Source organism: Patagioenas fasciata, chromosome 17, assembly GCF_037038585.1.
Source record: "Patagioenas fasciata isolate bPatFas1 chromosome 17, bPatFas1.hap1, whole genome shotgun sequence".
NCBI classification, from domain to species: domain Eukaryota; kingdom Metazoa; phylum Chordata; class Aves; order Columbiformes; family Columbidae; genus Patagioenas; species Patagioenas fasciata.
Window position 1 is genome coordinate 4204679 of NC_092536.1, and position 15586 is coordinate 4220264.

General features: G+C 42.2%; 1 protein-coding gene across 1 annotated transcript; it reads right to left on the reverse strand.

Annotated features, from left to right (window-relative positions):
• Window positions 1–101: 101 nt before the first annotated feature.
• ANAPC5 (anaphase promoting complex subunit 5) lies at window positions 102–12974 on the reverse strand. The gene is made up of 17 exons (XM_065851959.2): window positions 12728–12974; window positions 12193–12272; window positions 11456–11565; window positions 10851–11046; window positions 9603–9669; window positions 8885–8986; window positions 8287–8477; window positions 7281–7362; window positions 6446–6535; window positions 5332–5513; window positions 4723–4858; window positions 4418–4492; window positions 3516–3637; window positions 2278–2385; window positions 1602–1749; window positions 849–1011; window positions 102–450 (listed from the first exon to the last, which is right to left on the reverse strand). The coding sequence occupies exons 1-17, from the start codon at window positions 12929–12931 to the stop codon at window positions 236–238; spliced, it is 2271 nt and encodes a 756-aa protein (XP_065708031.1). The 5' UTR covers window positions 12932–12974; the 3' UTR covers window positions 102–235.
• Window positions 12975–15586: the final 2612 nt, after the last annotated feature.

Genomic DNA, 15586 nt, shown 5'->3' on the forward strand with positions numbered 1-15586 from the left:
TTTTTCCTCATTCAATTCTTATTCTTAATTTCAAGTATGGAATAAAAGTGAAATGGCTAGAAACCTATGTTTTCCCTTAAGTCATTACAAACAAAACACAATTTTGTTCAATAGAAGACCATGATTTATTGGCAGTTCTTTCGAAACACGGGCGACTGAATAAAATAAAAAGACATTTGTGAAAAAACAAAACCCAAAACACAAGGAAAACAAACAAATATCCTCTTTAAATGCATCACTTGAAGGCATTGATCAAGGGGACCCCGTGTGCTGGCAGGTCCTGGTGCAGCTGACGGAACAACATGGCACATTTGTTCCTTTCCTGGGTCTTGCCCAGGGTGTGGAACAGCCGAGCTTGGAAATAGAGAACATCTCTGAGCTGCTCTTTGCAGTCCACTTTGGCAAAGTAAGTCTTGGCTTCGTTTAGATTCAAGATCGCAGATTCCAAAGCTGTGGAAAAAAGAAGGACAGTCATACTTCAGATAATATCACAACAACAATTCCAAGCAATACAGCTCAATTCTAAGGAGCCCAATTATAAATTCCACAGCTTTTCAAAACAGTTTGTGTCTTAGCAACACGGACTTTCAGCTAGTTTCTGTTACTCAGCCTTTGCTGCAAAATATGGGTGTGAAAGTATGCAGATAAACAAGATTCCATTATAAACACTGCATCTGTTCAATAAGTAATTCCAAATTAATATTGCCATCCAATGACTAGGTAACAGACTCTGCTGTATCATTTAAACTTTAACAGTGATCGTGTAGCAAGACTTCAGCATTTACACTGGTTTACACTTCCCCACTCCTGAGTGCAGTTTCAGTGAGCAGAATCACTCTTCGCACTACCTTCAGTCTTCTTTTGGGGAGTGTAGGAAGCTGCAGAAGCCACTTGACACTTGGCCACCAAGAACATGGCACAGCCTTTGTCCAGGACGGCTCCATGGGCCAGGACAGGTTCTATTGCCATGTGCAGAATATTCAGGGCTTGTTCAGGAATGCCAAGGATGAGCTGAAAGAGAAATACTTGCTGGTCTAATATTGGAATCCACTGGTAAGAGCAGCTTCTTCAGAGCAGACCAACATAAGCCACGTCTGTTTCTAATAATGCACCACAGACATTTTCCACATAATGTTCTTTGAAATCAAAACTTATTAGTAGAAATGAGCTACTATCTGAAACGATTAGGCATTGCTTCTCCACTGCAGTCAGTGCTGACAACCACGTCTCTGCCAGCCCAGAATAAACAATATAACTGAACTCCATTACAAGCATTATTTTTAACGCAAACACAGGCTGAGCTGTGCTATTAGAAAGCCAAAATACAAGCAGAAAATATAACAACTGAAGAAATGAAGGCAGGGCCAGTTTGTGCTTGCCTGCTTAATTATATGCAACAACTACACATCTTAGTGACACACATGAAACTCAACTTGTATTAGCTTCTTCAAAAGGTTTTACATTTAGAGTATACTTCTTCAGAAGCAATAATTTAATTCCAACAAGGTTGTGTACTTAAATCTCACAGGAGTAAAAACAGCATCCAGATCCTCAGAATAAACGTTGCCCTACAGCCCTGTGGAAACACAGATCAGGCGTACCTGGGAGAAAGCCAAGTTGAGCACAGTTTCCGACGCCAAGTACTGCAGACTGTACTCTCGAGAGAGGGCAAGAGCCTGCAGCAGCACCGGCAGCGCTATGGTGTGACACGAAGATCTCCAGTAGAGCTCTGCGATTGACAGCAGCACGCTGACCAAAATGGGGGAAAGAACGACAAACGGTTGATTTTCATTAAAAATGTCCACTCATTTCCTGAACAGTGATTCCATGCATAACAGTGTTGATTTTATTATGAATTATATTACTGCATATATAATAAACGTCAATTATGCCCTTAAGAGGAGAGGCCACCGACATACAAAAGATTAAATAACACTGTAACTGCTCTGAAGGTTACTGCAAAGGTATAATTACACACATACATTTCCATTTCCTGCATATTTTGGACGCAGAGTTTCCTTCTTCCATATGTCTTAATGGAGCTTTAAAATAAGTTTACTACCTTTTACTTTACATATTAAAGGATGACTAGGTTTCAATTCCACAATATTTTGAGGATCCCTCCATACCATGATTAATAACTGAAATTATTTTGTAATCCCCACATCATAGCAGGTAATCTTGAAGACAAGTGAAGTCTCAACACAGAGAAATGGAAATGGCTGATTCTAATCACTGCAAAGTGGCTTTAATAGTCCAAAAATGAAACATTCTTACCTAATCACCATCTCAGTGTTCTTGATTTTCTGGCAGTGGATCAACAGTTTCTGCAAAAGTTTGTGTGCCTCTGACATTTGATTTTGGGCTTTCAACACAATGGCTTTTCTGCCGTGGTAGAAAGAAAATATGACTGATTATATTTTTATAGTTTAGCTACAACTCTGCTCTTCAGAACACAGTAGGACAGGTTTCTGCTTTGTAACCTGTTCGTTCTAACTGCAGAATGGCATTCTGGCGAAGCGTACACATGCTATACACTGGCAGGGGGAAAAACAGCTCCCTCCGGTTCCAGTTGGACAACTCACAGGCAGAAAGGATCAAACTCATAAAAACAGCTTTAGAAAGAAAACAGGAATTGCCAAACCCAAAGCCCAAACAGGCAGCAGAAGTGGGAGGGCATGCGAGCTAGAAAGCACAAGTAATTATGTGTAAGAAAAACAGGTATGAGGTAAAGTAGCTAAAATTGGCTTGAGCTACCAAGGAGATGGAGCGACAGAGAAAGAGCGAGAACAGGGAAATAACAAACAAACGCGCAGCAGCAGGGATGTGTATCATACAAACGCCCTGAACCCAGACACCAAGCAGAGTATTTAAAGATCATCACAAACAGTCCAATTCCAGAAGGACAAGCATCAGGTCCCACAGCCTGAATACTGATCTGCTGGCTCGCTGGCACTGGCTGGTTTTAGGTGTTTTGCCTCATTGAAAATCAACAGGAAAATGCTTTTAACGGTAAGTTGTTTTTCATACTCACCAAATAACAAGTTTAAACCCTACATATTTCTAACATGCCATTCTCATTTAGAAACAAGAACTCATTACAGTGAGAGAAAAAATCATATTGCTCTGCTTTATAGGCACCAAGACACGGATGAGGACACTCAAGCTTGAGATCCCTCACTATGCGACACAAAACTCTGCTTTGTGCTTAGGTCTGAGTACAGTTACCACGGCAGATTTTAAAGTAGTATTTTGTGTTCTCATAACAGATCTATGGCTCTAGAATAACATAAACTTCAGCAGTGCCGCTCCAGTTCCAGAGAAACAACTGGAAATTCTTATTGCAGGACATATTCTAATGGAATAAGCACTACAGGCTAGACAGCGTGACGGTAATTAGCTCTAGAAAGGGAAGAACATGTAAGAACATGTGACTGCCGGTGATAATTTTGCTATGTTTTTCATTGTCTTCACAGGCCACACCTGCAAGCGTATGCACATTCGTGACTTCTTACCTGTACACGCCTTCGATGCTATTAAGTGCTGTAATTCCTGCTACAAGAGAATCTGCTACATGATATCTGCCATCATTCATGGCTCTCTCAAACTGTATTTTCTGATCAAACAGCATCCAAAGCTAAACAAAGAACATCCAAGAACAAGTTTTAGAAGTTGTGCCTGCTCATGTTCTAATCCCAAATTAGGACTTCTTATTTTGCCCTGCAGATATTTGTATCTAGACAAAACTAACTCCACTGCCCAATTACTGAATTAAATAAATTACTGTCCTCGATGGAAATGCTCTGGTCTGGATAAATGTTTCAATACCAAAGCTCACCTATTTGACTGTGTTTTAAGGAAAAAAGGTCTTCTAAATCATTACTAATGCTTTGAATCAGTAGACTTGTTCTGTAGTGAAAAGAGAGGAACCAAACGACATTTATTTGAACACTTCAATGTAAAGACTACCTTATAGACTCATGTGTCAGTGTGTTTCCCAGAGTCACACAAAAAATAGCCTATTCTCTCAGTTATTTCTGGATAGTAATATATCAAAATAAGTAGCTCTAATTTAACATAACTTTGAAGCTCCAAATTAATGCAGAGCATTTAATTCCTATATGTACTCACAAAGGACGTGTATATTCCTCTGTCAATGACATTTCTATTTAAACAGGGTTTTCTTAGGAGGCTTTGGTGAGATAAATGTCTCACCAGCCTTGAAACAACAGAGGAATCTTTTTCATGCTTTTGTAGAAAAGGTCACGCTGCGCAGCTTCCCATGAGGTCATGAGCCAAGTAAAATGAGCAAACGTATAGCCCAGGGCATACAGAGGAAAGAATTCAGGTAAAACGGAATTCAGATCCTATTGTGTAATAGTTACATAATTTACAGGCTAAATTATCAATATTCTACCTGTGCATGCTGACTATTGGGAGGGAATCTTTCCTTTAGGTGTTTCAATATTTCAGAAGCAGCTGGAAAGTATCCCTGTAACACAGAAACAACAGGCTGATTACTGGGGCAAGCACCATGCCCCTCAATTTCAACACAACCTTCACAGAAAGAACTTTCCAAGCACAAACCCTCTGTTTTCTTCGCCCCCAATGCAGACATTAAAGGCAGAACAAACCATGAGTCAAGTCTCGCACTCTCTGTCAGTAACACCCACATGTCCTCTTACCCAAGTGACATTTTGTGCGACCAGCGACAGAACTCACCTGCTCTGCGTGCAGCTCAGCCAGGTGACACAACACCACGGCGAAGGACTCCGTGTTGTTCTGCTGCACGCCCACGTTCACGGCCTCCAGACTGTTCATGCTCAGTAGTGTTTGGGCTTGTTGAAGTGCCATGGTGCTTGTGCGAGAGAAATACCTTTTAGCTTTCAAGCATCAAACAGCCATTTTAAATCTATGGTCTTGTTATGACAACAGTCTACATTTTTGGGGTAAGCCAGGGGCCCTGGGGAGAATGAAAACTTGTAAAACAACTGCTACCCAGGAACTCTGCACTACGCAGCGCATCGAGTACTACATACCAAAGGCTGCACACTGGCCAAGCACAGAGATGCTGAAAACAGGGGCACAGAAACAACTTATGTTCTATTCACCACTACTAAATGGAAACTCAATCTCTTCTCCAGTGTGAGTTCTAAAGTAACACAAGAGAATGGAAATAATTGCACTGAGCCTGTAGTGAATCACAGTCTGATTGCTTTTAGTGTGCTGGAGAGACAGAGTCACTTGTTAAACCTATATAAATAACTCAAAATGCATTATGTGCTAACAAGTACAGTGAGCTAACCCAAGAGTTCGAAAGAAACAGAATACCTGCGGCCGTATAATCTCCAAATGGCCGTTTTCTGTGCTATACTAATATCAATGAGCTCTGACAAGCTGTGTTTCCAGTGCAACAGATCAGAATCTTTTAAGGCATCCATTAGTTTGTTGGCAGCGTTTCCTGCAAGAGCTCTTTGCTGAACCAAGGACTGTATTCCCAGGGAAGCAAGGTACTGGGAAGAAGAAAAGAAAATAACAACAGCATTGAAAGACAATAGAGTGCACCATACTTGCAAATTGCAGCAGAGCAAGAGCTTTAAAGGGAGAAAAAAATCCAAAAGAAAAAGATGTGTTGTTATTCAGCACAAAGGAACACTGCTCCAGGCATTTCTTTAAATATCCACTTATGCACACCCACACATATGTGAATGCCATTTTGCTAGATGTGAAAGGTAATTTCTACTCCCCCACACAGAAGTCTTAAAAGTGGATGACAGAACTTGTACCTGGATTCCTCCGACGATGAAACAGCTGTGAAAACACAGAGCCCTCCCTCCCCTTCCCCACCATGTTGCCATATCTGCTCTCACCTCCCAATGCCAGCAGTTTAGTTTCTTTCAGAACAATTCTCTTACAGAGACTGCAGATCTTGGGGAAGACCGAACTAAACATCAACAATCAACAGGTTCAGGGCACAAAACTGTCTCAGGGGAGGGCTGCCTTGCAAGATGTCACAGCTGGGACAGAGCTGTGCAAGTAAAGATGTGTTCAAAGCCCTGTCAGGGGTATCAGCACTCAGTTTTGGGGAAGGTGGAGGCACAAGAATCTCCCTTGAGCAGCAGCAGATTGTGCTACGGGCCTGAGGCCAAAATGGGGCATGGGGCCAGGCTGGTAGCCACAGAGAGCTTTTCTGCCTGAAAAACAAGTTAGAAGGAAAAACAGTGGGCTTTGCAATAATGCACTGGCATTAAAACAGGTGAGCTCGGTTTGCTAATGCAAAGAGTAAAAATAATAGGAACAGCTAGAATTTGAAGGGTTAAAATATAATTGTTTAAATTCAGTTATGTATTTTGAACAGACCAGCCACAAAATCCTATCATGCACGCTCCCCTCACCACATGTGTTTGTCCTAGAATAAAGTTAAAGATAAATGAAATGGACTTACCGGCAAACCAAAATGAAAAGATTTGGTTACAGAGTGCTCCAGCAGAACACAACTATCAAATATCTTCTGCTCCAAGATGTACAACCAGCTCTAACAAGGAAAAAAAGTTTAAAATCTCATTATGAATAGGTAATGGCTGCAGCACTTTCAGCTTCCCTTTTTTTCCACAGAATGCACAAGAACTCACTGGAAATACAAACTGCACTTCAGAATCAATATGATACTAAGGCAACATCTATTAAATGCTGCACAGCAAAATATATCAAAAGTGGAACCAGGTGGAGGCACTGGTGTGGCAGCAGTCAGCACTGGAGGTTCAGAGTAAAGCGCAAAAACCCCATTATACGGTTAACTGGGGAAAGCAGGAGTTTGATACCATAGATGCCAATTTGTTATAACAATAATGTTAATTACAGAACAAAATACAGAGGAAAACTAAGTCTTCCCCTCCTCCTTTTTACTCAAAAGAAGGCTGATTATTCTTTGAGGATCCAACAGATAATAAGGAGGAAGTTTATGACATACTTTGTCTCTTTAAAACACATAAGGCTAAACTCAGAGCTTAGTACTGAGATCTTACTACTCTGGGGTCACAACTCCTGTCTCAGGAAGTAACCCTGAGTTGCAACAAAACCAGCTCATGATCCCCCTACAGTTTTGCTCTGGGTGACCCATCAGAAGCAATGTCCCCCCACTGCTGGACACACATATTTAAATCACTGATGTGTTTGATGAGATATTAGTGTGAGAGTAGTTCCACCACAGTTCACCGAGCAAAGGCTGAGGTAACACAGACAAAGGTGCCTTCACCTCTGTTTCAGCACAGCTACCTTACCAGGCAGTGCTGCAAGCAAACATGGTCGTTAGACTCCTGTGCTATCCGGATGGCTTCCTGAAGCGCAAGTTCAGCCTGTTGGCTATCAGCAAAAAAAGGGAGAACATATTAGTATTCCCACAGCACTTAAAAATACAGCATTATGATACAGAAGAGGAATACTGATCTAAATTATGCATATCACACTCGAAGATAACTTTGACTTAATACACCACATGAGAAAGCCTCTGTTTTCCTCCTAGCACTTCAGCAATATATTCTAGTCTTGAGGGTAATAAGCAAGATGGGATCTGCAAGCCACTACAAAAATGCAACTGTAACCCCTAAGGGGGTTTTCAAACCCTCTAAGTGCCGATGTGCCCAGTTATTGTTTAAACGGGGGCAACATTAAGCATCTGCTTCCATAGAAAAAGTTGTTGCTCTGAATTTTGCAGATGTCCTTCCCATCTCCAGGCCTATTACATGATGCACCCAGGCAGCAATCGATAAATACAAACCATATACGGAGATGGCTGAGCCAGTTTTATCAATAACACCCACCCCTATGGCATTCTAAAACAAAAAAAAGCTCAGATGGCTTTTATTTTTTTAATTACTCTTTCTCCAGATCATCAGCTCTACGCTGATTTGAATCTTAACAGGAAACCAACCACATTTTCTTGAGATTATAGTTGAAAATAGGTATTCACATCCATTGCCTGTTCTGAGGTCATGGAAATGTAGCAATTGAGAACTTAAATTCCTAGGAAACAGTTGCAAGTGGACACAGACAAATGTCAACTCTTACCCTGCTGTAGATGGCTCAGTTATTATGGAAACCAAATAAATGTCAAAACAAAACAAATCAAGTTTCCAAGAAAATTTCAACCCAACCCAACTACAGTTCTTATCAAATTAGAGGAAGACCCTCTCCTGAACAGATTTTCTGAATGAACAGAAGGTTTATCAGCACTTACGAGATGCAACACGATTAATTTTAATTGTGCGGTACAATATATTAACTTACTAATGGCCAAAGCGACAGTGCAGTGCAGCCAGATTCAGAGCAGCGTATCTCAGACTCCGGCCGTAACCTTCATCCCCGTTGCTTTTGCTTTCTGCTCCAGTGAGAATTAAACGGTCAAAATAATGAAGGAGACTGTGTGTCGAACTGAAGACGTCTTGCACTCTGAGACTATTTAAGTAGCTTAAATAATGCTAAAAAATGAAGCAAAATCAGCTTTAACTACATAGAACTATTACAACAAATCTGTTTATAATTACCATGTATCTTCTGACTGAGAAAGATTCCCTGACAAGTCCAACAGTCAAATATTGTATGGCCAGGAATGCAAAAAGAAATAAGTTTCAGGCTTAGTCCAAGAAGAATGTGCACACATGGAACCACCAAAATTAAGAGGATTATATCTGTGCATAAAGCTGGACATGTGGTTAAGCACTTCACTTAAAGTTTCAGTCTGAATTACTAAACATTTACATGCAACTTGCTCACTTTCTTACAATCTGCTTATATTTCAATATGGAATAAATGACTCCCAAATAATCCCATCCTAGAGATAAGAAATCCCTTTACAACCATTCTGGATGAAGAAAAAGATACTTACTGCTTCAGCGAAGTCTGGATTAAATTTTAACAAGTTGTTCAATTCCTTTTGTAATGATGCCGGAGTAAGAGCCTTTGTTTCATCATTCTTCAATAAAGAGGCCTGGAATAAAAATTGAGAAGTAAAAGTAAGATAAGTAACTCAAACCGGAGGGTTACAAATAGTTTCTAATACATGCTTGTCAGGTTGTTATCTGCTTGGAGAGAACATTAAAGAAGATTTTGTGACAACTCTCTCTACTATGACACAGAAACATCAGTGGCAGTTTTATTCTATCCCATATTATAGCATTCACTTGCCAGAGATCAGAGAGACCCAGTAAAACAAAAGCTTATTCAAAGGACTGTTTAAAGGTACTTAAAGAATTCTGTTTAAACGTCTCTTTGAAGAACGAATACAATGGATCGCTCACTGCAATTACAACAATCTAGTTACCAGAATACGCGTTTCTGAATACTGAAACTGGATATTTAGCAGACATCAAATCTGAGGTGAGCAGTCAGAACAGAAGTGACCTCGGAATCAAACATCACCACAGGGTGCACATGCCTACATACAACACTGTTAGCCCCAAGTGCTCATGCTGAGCAGGTACATGCAAGATATCAACAAATCTTTAACTGATCACAAGAAACATCATATCTGAGACTGTGGGTAAAACTGAAGGTGAAGTTCATGTTACTGATCATGTACTCAACTTTATTCAGAATTAACGTACCTGCTGAGAAAGAAAATATTCTGCTTGTTTCTGGGAAAGAGGCCCATTGCAAGACATCTCTTCTTCCCTGATAAGAAGCACTCTGGTTAGAAACAAGGGCAGTGCAATAGAATACAAAGAAATACATTTTATCAGATACTCCACACTTTTGCATTATAGAGATTTATGAAATACTAGAGCTCAACAGCGTGAAAGGAAACTAAAAGGAGAAAAATGAATAAAGAATAAAATAATCTGCTACAGCAAAGTTAGAAATTCTAATGATTTCACACACTTTAGTGGTAATCTTCAACCTGCAGAGACCGTGGTCAACATGAGTGTTACCCTTAAATACACACGAAAACACAAACAGCAGATAGAAGATTTGGGGTTGAAATATTCAAGTGGCTTTGCTCTGTTTTTCTTTTCTTCTGAAAAAGTCACAATGAAATGAGCTGGCACTTTGGCCACATACGTCACTCCAGAAAACAGCTGTTCTGCAAGAGCAGACAGAGGTTCATTCCATGGAAGATGGAACTACACCACACAGCCAGGCTGCAAAAGCTGTGAACTGACTCATGCTGTAGCTGAGCATCCACAAGCACAAGTTTATATGTAAAGACAGTTTGGAATGTACATTCTAAATATATGGGTACACAAAACGCTTTTTGGATTACTCTTACAGTGGAACATGCCTTTAGGAGGCAAAAAAAAAATCAATATTAGCTTCTAATTTTTGATGAAAATAAATGTGAGCTCTTTTATTTGCAGAAAGGCAAAAAGAGAAGTGAAAAACATGAAGCCTAACTTTTCCTTAGGGAGCACTGTCTCCTTGGCACATCACACACCCTGGCACAACCACAGGCATCACTCGGCAGCGAGTGGCACAGAGGGAACCGTGGGCAGCAGCATCTGGCCCTTGGCTTGCGATTCCCTGCGAGAGCAGGAGAACAAGGTACCGCCATCTTCTGAGACAGCCCGCAGAACTGGTGACATCTACAGTGTCACCACATGGTGGCACCAAGGACACGGAGAGGCTGCCCAGCTCTGCCACTGTGGATGGGTCTTTAAAAAAACACAAGATTACACACACCACATCTCAGTTTTGCAGCTGAAGGCGTTAGTGACAGGACACGGGACCTAGAGGAGCATTTGTGGAGTCTGGAAGGTTTAACAGGAGCATCACCTTGAGCTGCAGAAAGCTTATGTTTCCTCTGGTGTGTACAGAGGTAATCTGAATTAAGACTAATTCTCTTAATTTAATATCACCTTAAAGGCACATCCAGTTCTTCTTTCTCCATTTTCCCCTCCAGTTCCTCTGCATTCATCAGCTCCATATCACTCTCATCAACTCCAGTTTTTTTCTCATCATTTTCAACGTACTGCTGAAGGGCAGTGAAAAGTTTATACACCTGACTAAAAGAAAGTTTATTGTATGCCAAGATCATGTGGCGCAGAAACAGACCTGCAAAGGAAAACATCTGCTGTGACAACAGTTCTAAGGTTGATGTGTCAGAGGGGAGACTAGAAATCATAATAATCAGAAGCTTAAATCACGTTATTTCATTTTGTTTATGTGTCTCATCTCGGCCTACTTATTGACAAAACTCAGCCTTTCAGGGTGTAAATCTGACATTAATTTAGTGGCAAATCTCACAGGTTAGCTGATCACAGGAAAACGGTTAAGATGAGTAAGAACTGCCAATATGCAAAATTATTGGTTAATATAAAACATCTGAGTGACAAGAAAATCATATTATGCAATTTTTACACCTCCTGAAAAGAATAACAAAGCTGTTTCCTGGGTGAACTACATCAATCATAGATATCATACCAAATATAGCGTATATATAACAAATATAACAATTAGTTACCTACTACGCTTGTTTTATGAACTTCTGGCTCCGTCCGTGTAAATAAAACTGAGACGTCATCAAAAAATTGTTCCATATCTTTCAATTGTCCTTCTGCAATAAATTTTAACCTAAATGGGGAAAGAAAACCACATTTTTTACGGTATTAATAAAATGAACGCATCAAATAAAATATCTATTTCAGGTATAGATGGGCGACACAAACAGAACCAAGCAGCATCTAATTCAGTAGGCCTGGAAGTTTTTTATACCCATAAACCAAATCAAAACATAATAAGTATTATTAATAAGTCAAGTAGTAATCAGGGCTTTTTTCTTTTTTTAACAGTTCTTTTAATAAAGAGAACAATTAGAAAATATTGTCGTTCTCTTTAGAAAACAGTCAGGAACCCAAAATAGACTGTTTTTTAAAACTCCTGCTGTTTAGTGAATTAGCAAATGTCAAAACAGATCTTCTGTATCACAGAAACTTCTAAAATAGATGGCCTCAATGTTCGGTGTGTGCGAACTTACTTATGAAAACTCAGAAAACTCTAAAAGTACATTTTTGCTCCAAACATATTACTTTTTAAACTGTACATTTACAGGTTTCAGCCTGGATCACCGTGACTTCATGTCTCCCCCAGCCCACAGCAGGGCTGGTGACCGGCCCTTGGCTGCTTCTCCCCCCGCTCCCTGAAGGACCCGCTGAAGGGTTTGCTGAGGGCACAGAGGGGAGACGCAGCCCTGGCGCTCACCTGCTGTGCACAGCTCTGGCCAGGCGCGGGCAGGACTCCTCGATGGCTTTGTGCAGTCGCGACAGCGGCATGTCAGGACCCTGGGGAGGAGAGCAACATGTCACAGAATCACAGACTGGTTGGGGTTGAAGGGACCTCTGGAGATCATCCAGCCCAACCCCTGCTAACACAGGGTCACATCCAGGTGGGTTTGAATGTCTCCAGAGAAGGAGACTCCACACCTGCTCTGCGCAGCCTGGTCCAGGCTCCGGCACCTCACAGGAAAGAAGTTTCTCCTCATGTTCAGATGTAACCTCCTGCGTTTCAGTCTGTGCCCATTGCCCCTTATACTGTCATTGGGCACCTCTGAAAGAGTCTGGTCCATCCTCTGATACCCACCCTGGAGGTATTAATCAGCATCAATCAGATCCCTCTCAGCTTCTCTTCTCCAGCTGAACAGCCGCAGTGCTCTCAGCCTTCCCTCACCCTCAGGCCACAACTCAAGAGGTTCATGGGGTGCCCCCTCTCAGAGCCAGGCCCGGGCCCGTCCCCGCACCTGCAGCAGCGGCAGCAGCAGCCGGTTGAGCCGTCGCCGCTCCAGCAGCCCCAGCTGCTCGCTGACGCGGACCAGCTCTCGCAGGAGCAGCAGCAGCGCCATCTTGTAGGGGGTGACCCAGTCCTTGATGCCGAAGACGTTGGCGTGCACTACGCCGTTCGTCATCATGGGGTTGAAGTAGAGGCTCTCGTGGACGCTCGCCATGGCGGCTCCCGCCCCGTCGCCCGGGAAACCGGCCTCGCCCGCCGGCCAATCACCGGCCGCCGTCGCCATCACGCGGGGCGCGCCGCGGCCAATCAGAGGCGGGGATGTGCGGCTGCACGGCGGGGCCGGCTGGCGGAGCGAGCCCAGACGGGACGTTCCGGGGAGAAAAGGGTCCGCGCGGCGCCGCCTGCAGGGCAGCGGGGGAACGGCGGGGGCGGTCCCGCGGGGCGGGCGGCGGCTCTGCCGGGTCTGGCGAGCTGTGGCCAGTGTCCGTGTGGCCATTGCCACAGCAAGCGGCTGGTCACGCCTCCTCCACGGGGACGAGTGTCCACGCTGCTGCTGACACAGCTCGTGGGGCTGCGGGGACTGTGAGTGGTGGGGCAAGCACCCAAACCATGACCCCAAGAGGTCTTGGGGACCAAACCATGACCTGAGAAGTCTTGAGGATCAAACCATGACCCTGAGAAGTCTTGGGGACCCTCACAGCCCCCCTCCCATAAGGGGAAACTGATCCGTGCTCTGACACGAGTGTTTCCTCAGTGCAGCTGGAGACACCATGCAGTGAATTCACTCGTTAAACTGGATTTCTGGTAAATTAATTGTGATGTAATGAAGATATTTCCACGCATAAGTTTTTATTTTCTCAATAATTTCTTAAAGTACTTCATTAAGGCACCATGTTCCCAAAGAAAATACTCTAATTATTATAATAGTTCTCATTTTTGGGAGAGAAAACCAAAACTCAATGTTATTATACATCCGCGTGTCCCCGGGGATTTCAGTTGAGTTTGTTCCTGATTCATGCCTGGGGGTGGTGAGAGGAGGAGGAGGCGAATCAAGCACAGAGTAATTTTCTAGAACACATTTACATTTAAGAAACTTAATGTTGTAGTTAGTTGTTGCTGGCATAATTAATGATAGCTTCCTAGACCTCAATGAACTAAACACTCATTGAACTATATCTGAATATAAACCCCAGGGAATAAATACAGCTATTATGTTCTAAAGGTCAATTTACTGACATTTCCTGAAAACAAAATGTGACGGCTTGGGCGGAAACACCGAAGCGGTGGAGCGGGGAGGGGCGGGAGATGAGATAAAGGCCGAGCTGCAGCCAGCGAGCACAGAACTTGGAGGAAAGAGGAAATCACACACATCTGGTTCTGCCATCTCTGTGCAACGCTCTGGAGCCAACGTGCGAGCTCTGCCGACAATCCTCCAGCCTGTGGTGTAAAGAACATGCTTTTAAAGCATATTTAAATACACTCAAACACCTAAAAAACTCCAAATAAGCAGCAAGAGATTATTTTGGTCGTATTAAATTCAAGATTAGGTAGCGTGACTGAAAACGTCATCTTTTATCTTACCTAAAATAGGCTGATGCCCGTGATAATGTGGCTGGGCCACTGTCTGGTTTGGGGACATTTCGTGCAACGCTGAATCTCTCAAACCAAACCTCTGTCATCTGAAAACCTTCTCAAAAGGTAATTCCAAAGTACTGTGCGTCTCTGGTATAAAACTGAATACTAAAATGATTCCTTCCATAGGTATTATTATCCAATTGGAAATTTCCAAGTAGAGCCCAGAGATTAACTTTTTTTTTTTCCTTAACTTTACTGTAAAAATTCGCAAAATGTTACATTAAAAACAAATGAATATTCCCGGTGAGAATCACTTCTCTGCCTCACTCTCTCGTGATGCGTAAAACCTTGGGGGATTACTGAGCTGCAGCGAGTCATGTTATTTCATGGCAGAAGGAAATGGGACACCCAGCATTAATAGATTTAAATCTTTTAATGCTCCTTTGGCGCAATCCAGAAGGCTCAAGTGAGGACAAGTCTTTTATTAATAGAACTTCTCTTATTAATAGAACCTCTGCAAATGCTACTTTTCAGCTACAGAGCAGCTGGTGAAGTTCCTCATTTAAAAACAATCTGCGTGGTTAAAATTTAGACGTCTTAGTGCATTAAAAGTGATCTCAAATCACACGTTGAGAATATGATTCATCCAGATCTGCCCAAATGAAGGCGGGAGTGGCAGCGGCAGCTGCCAGCACAGTCACCAGATCCCAGCTCTGTCAGGCCCACATTACTCCCTAAAACATCTGTGTTTGGGAGGGTTTCTTGTTGGCAGATCCTTAACAAAGATAAAGGAAAAAAATGTAGTTTTACTGGGCTTGGCTGATCTGTGGGCTCACGCTTTTACCCCACTTACAGGGACTGCAGGAGGAGCTCTTATGTTTTAGTGTAAGATCATTAAAAACAAATCTGTGTGTAATTTGGTACTTCAGGGATGACTCTAAATTTATGTGGCACAGGAGTTTTTGAAAACCAAACTGCTCTGATATTTCTTAAGGTGTCTTAACGCAATCTCTTGCATGAGAAATGTGGGAAATGTGCCATTGCTTGTTCCAACATTGTATTCACAAGGCTTTTCTGCTATCTTTTAAGTTGCTTTGACTAAAATTACAAGCTATCATTTTGGAAAAAAATACATTTTAATTAAATCATATGTAAAAGTTCATAGCGTGTCAAAAGTTTGTCGAGGAGCATAAGCATTTCCAAAAACAGATGACCAGATTTTGAATTAAGATATGGTGTCAGTGCAAATCCAGATGTTGAACTACACATAGTATCCGCTCTTGATGCTGAAGCT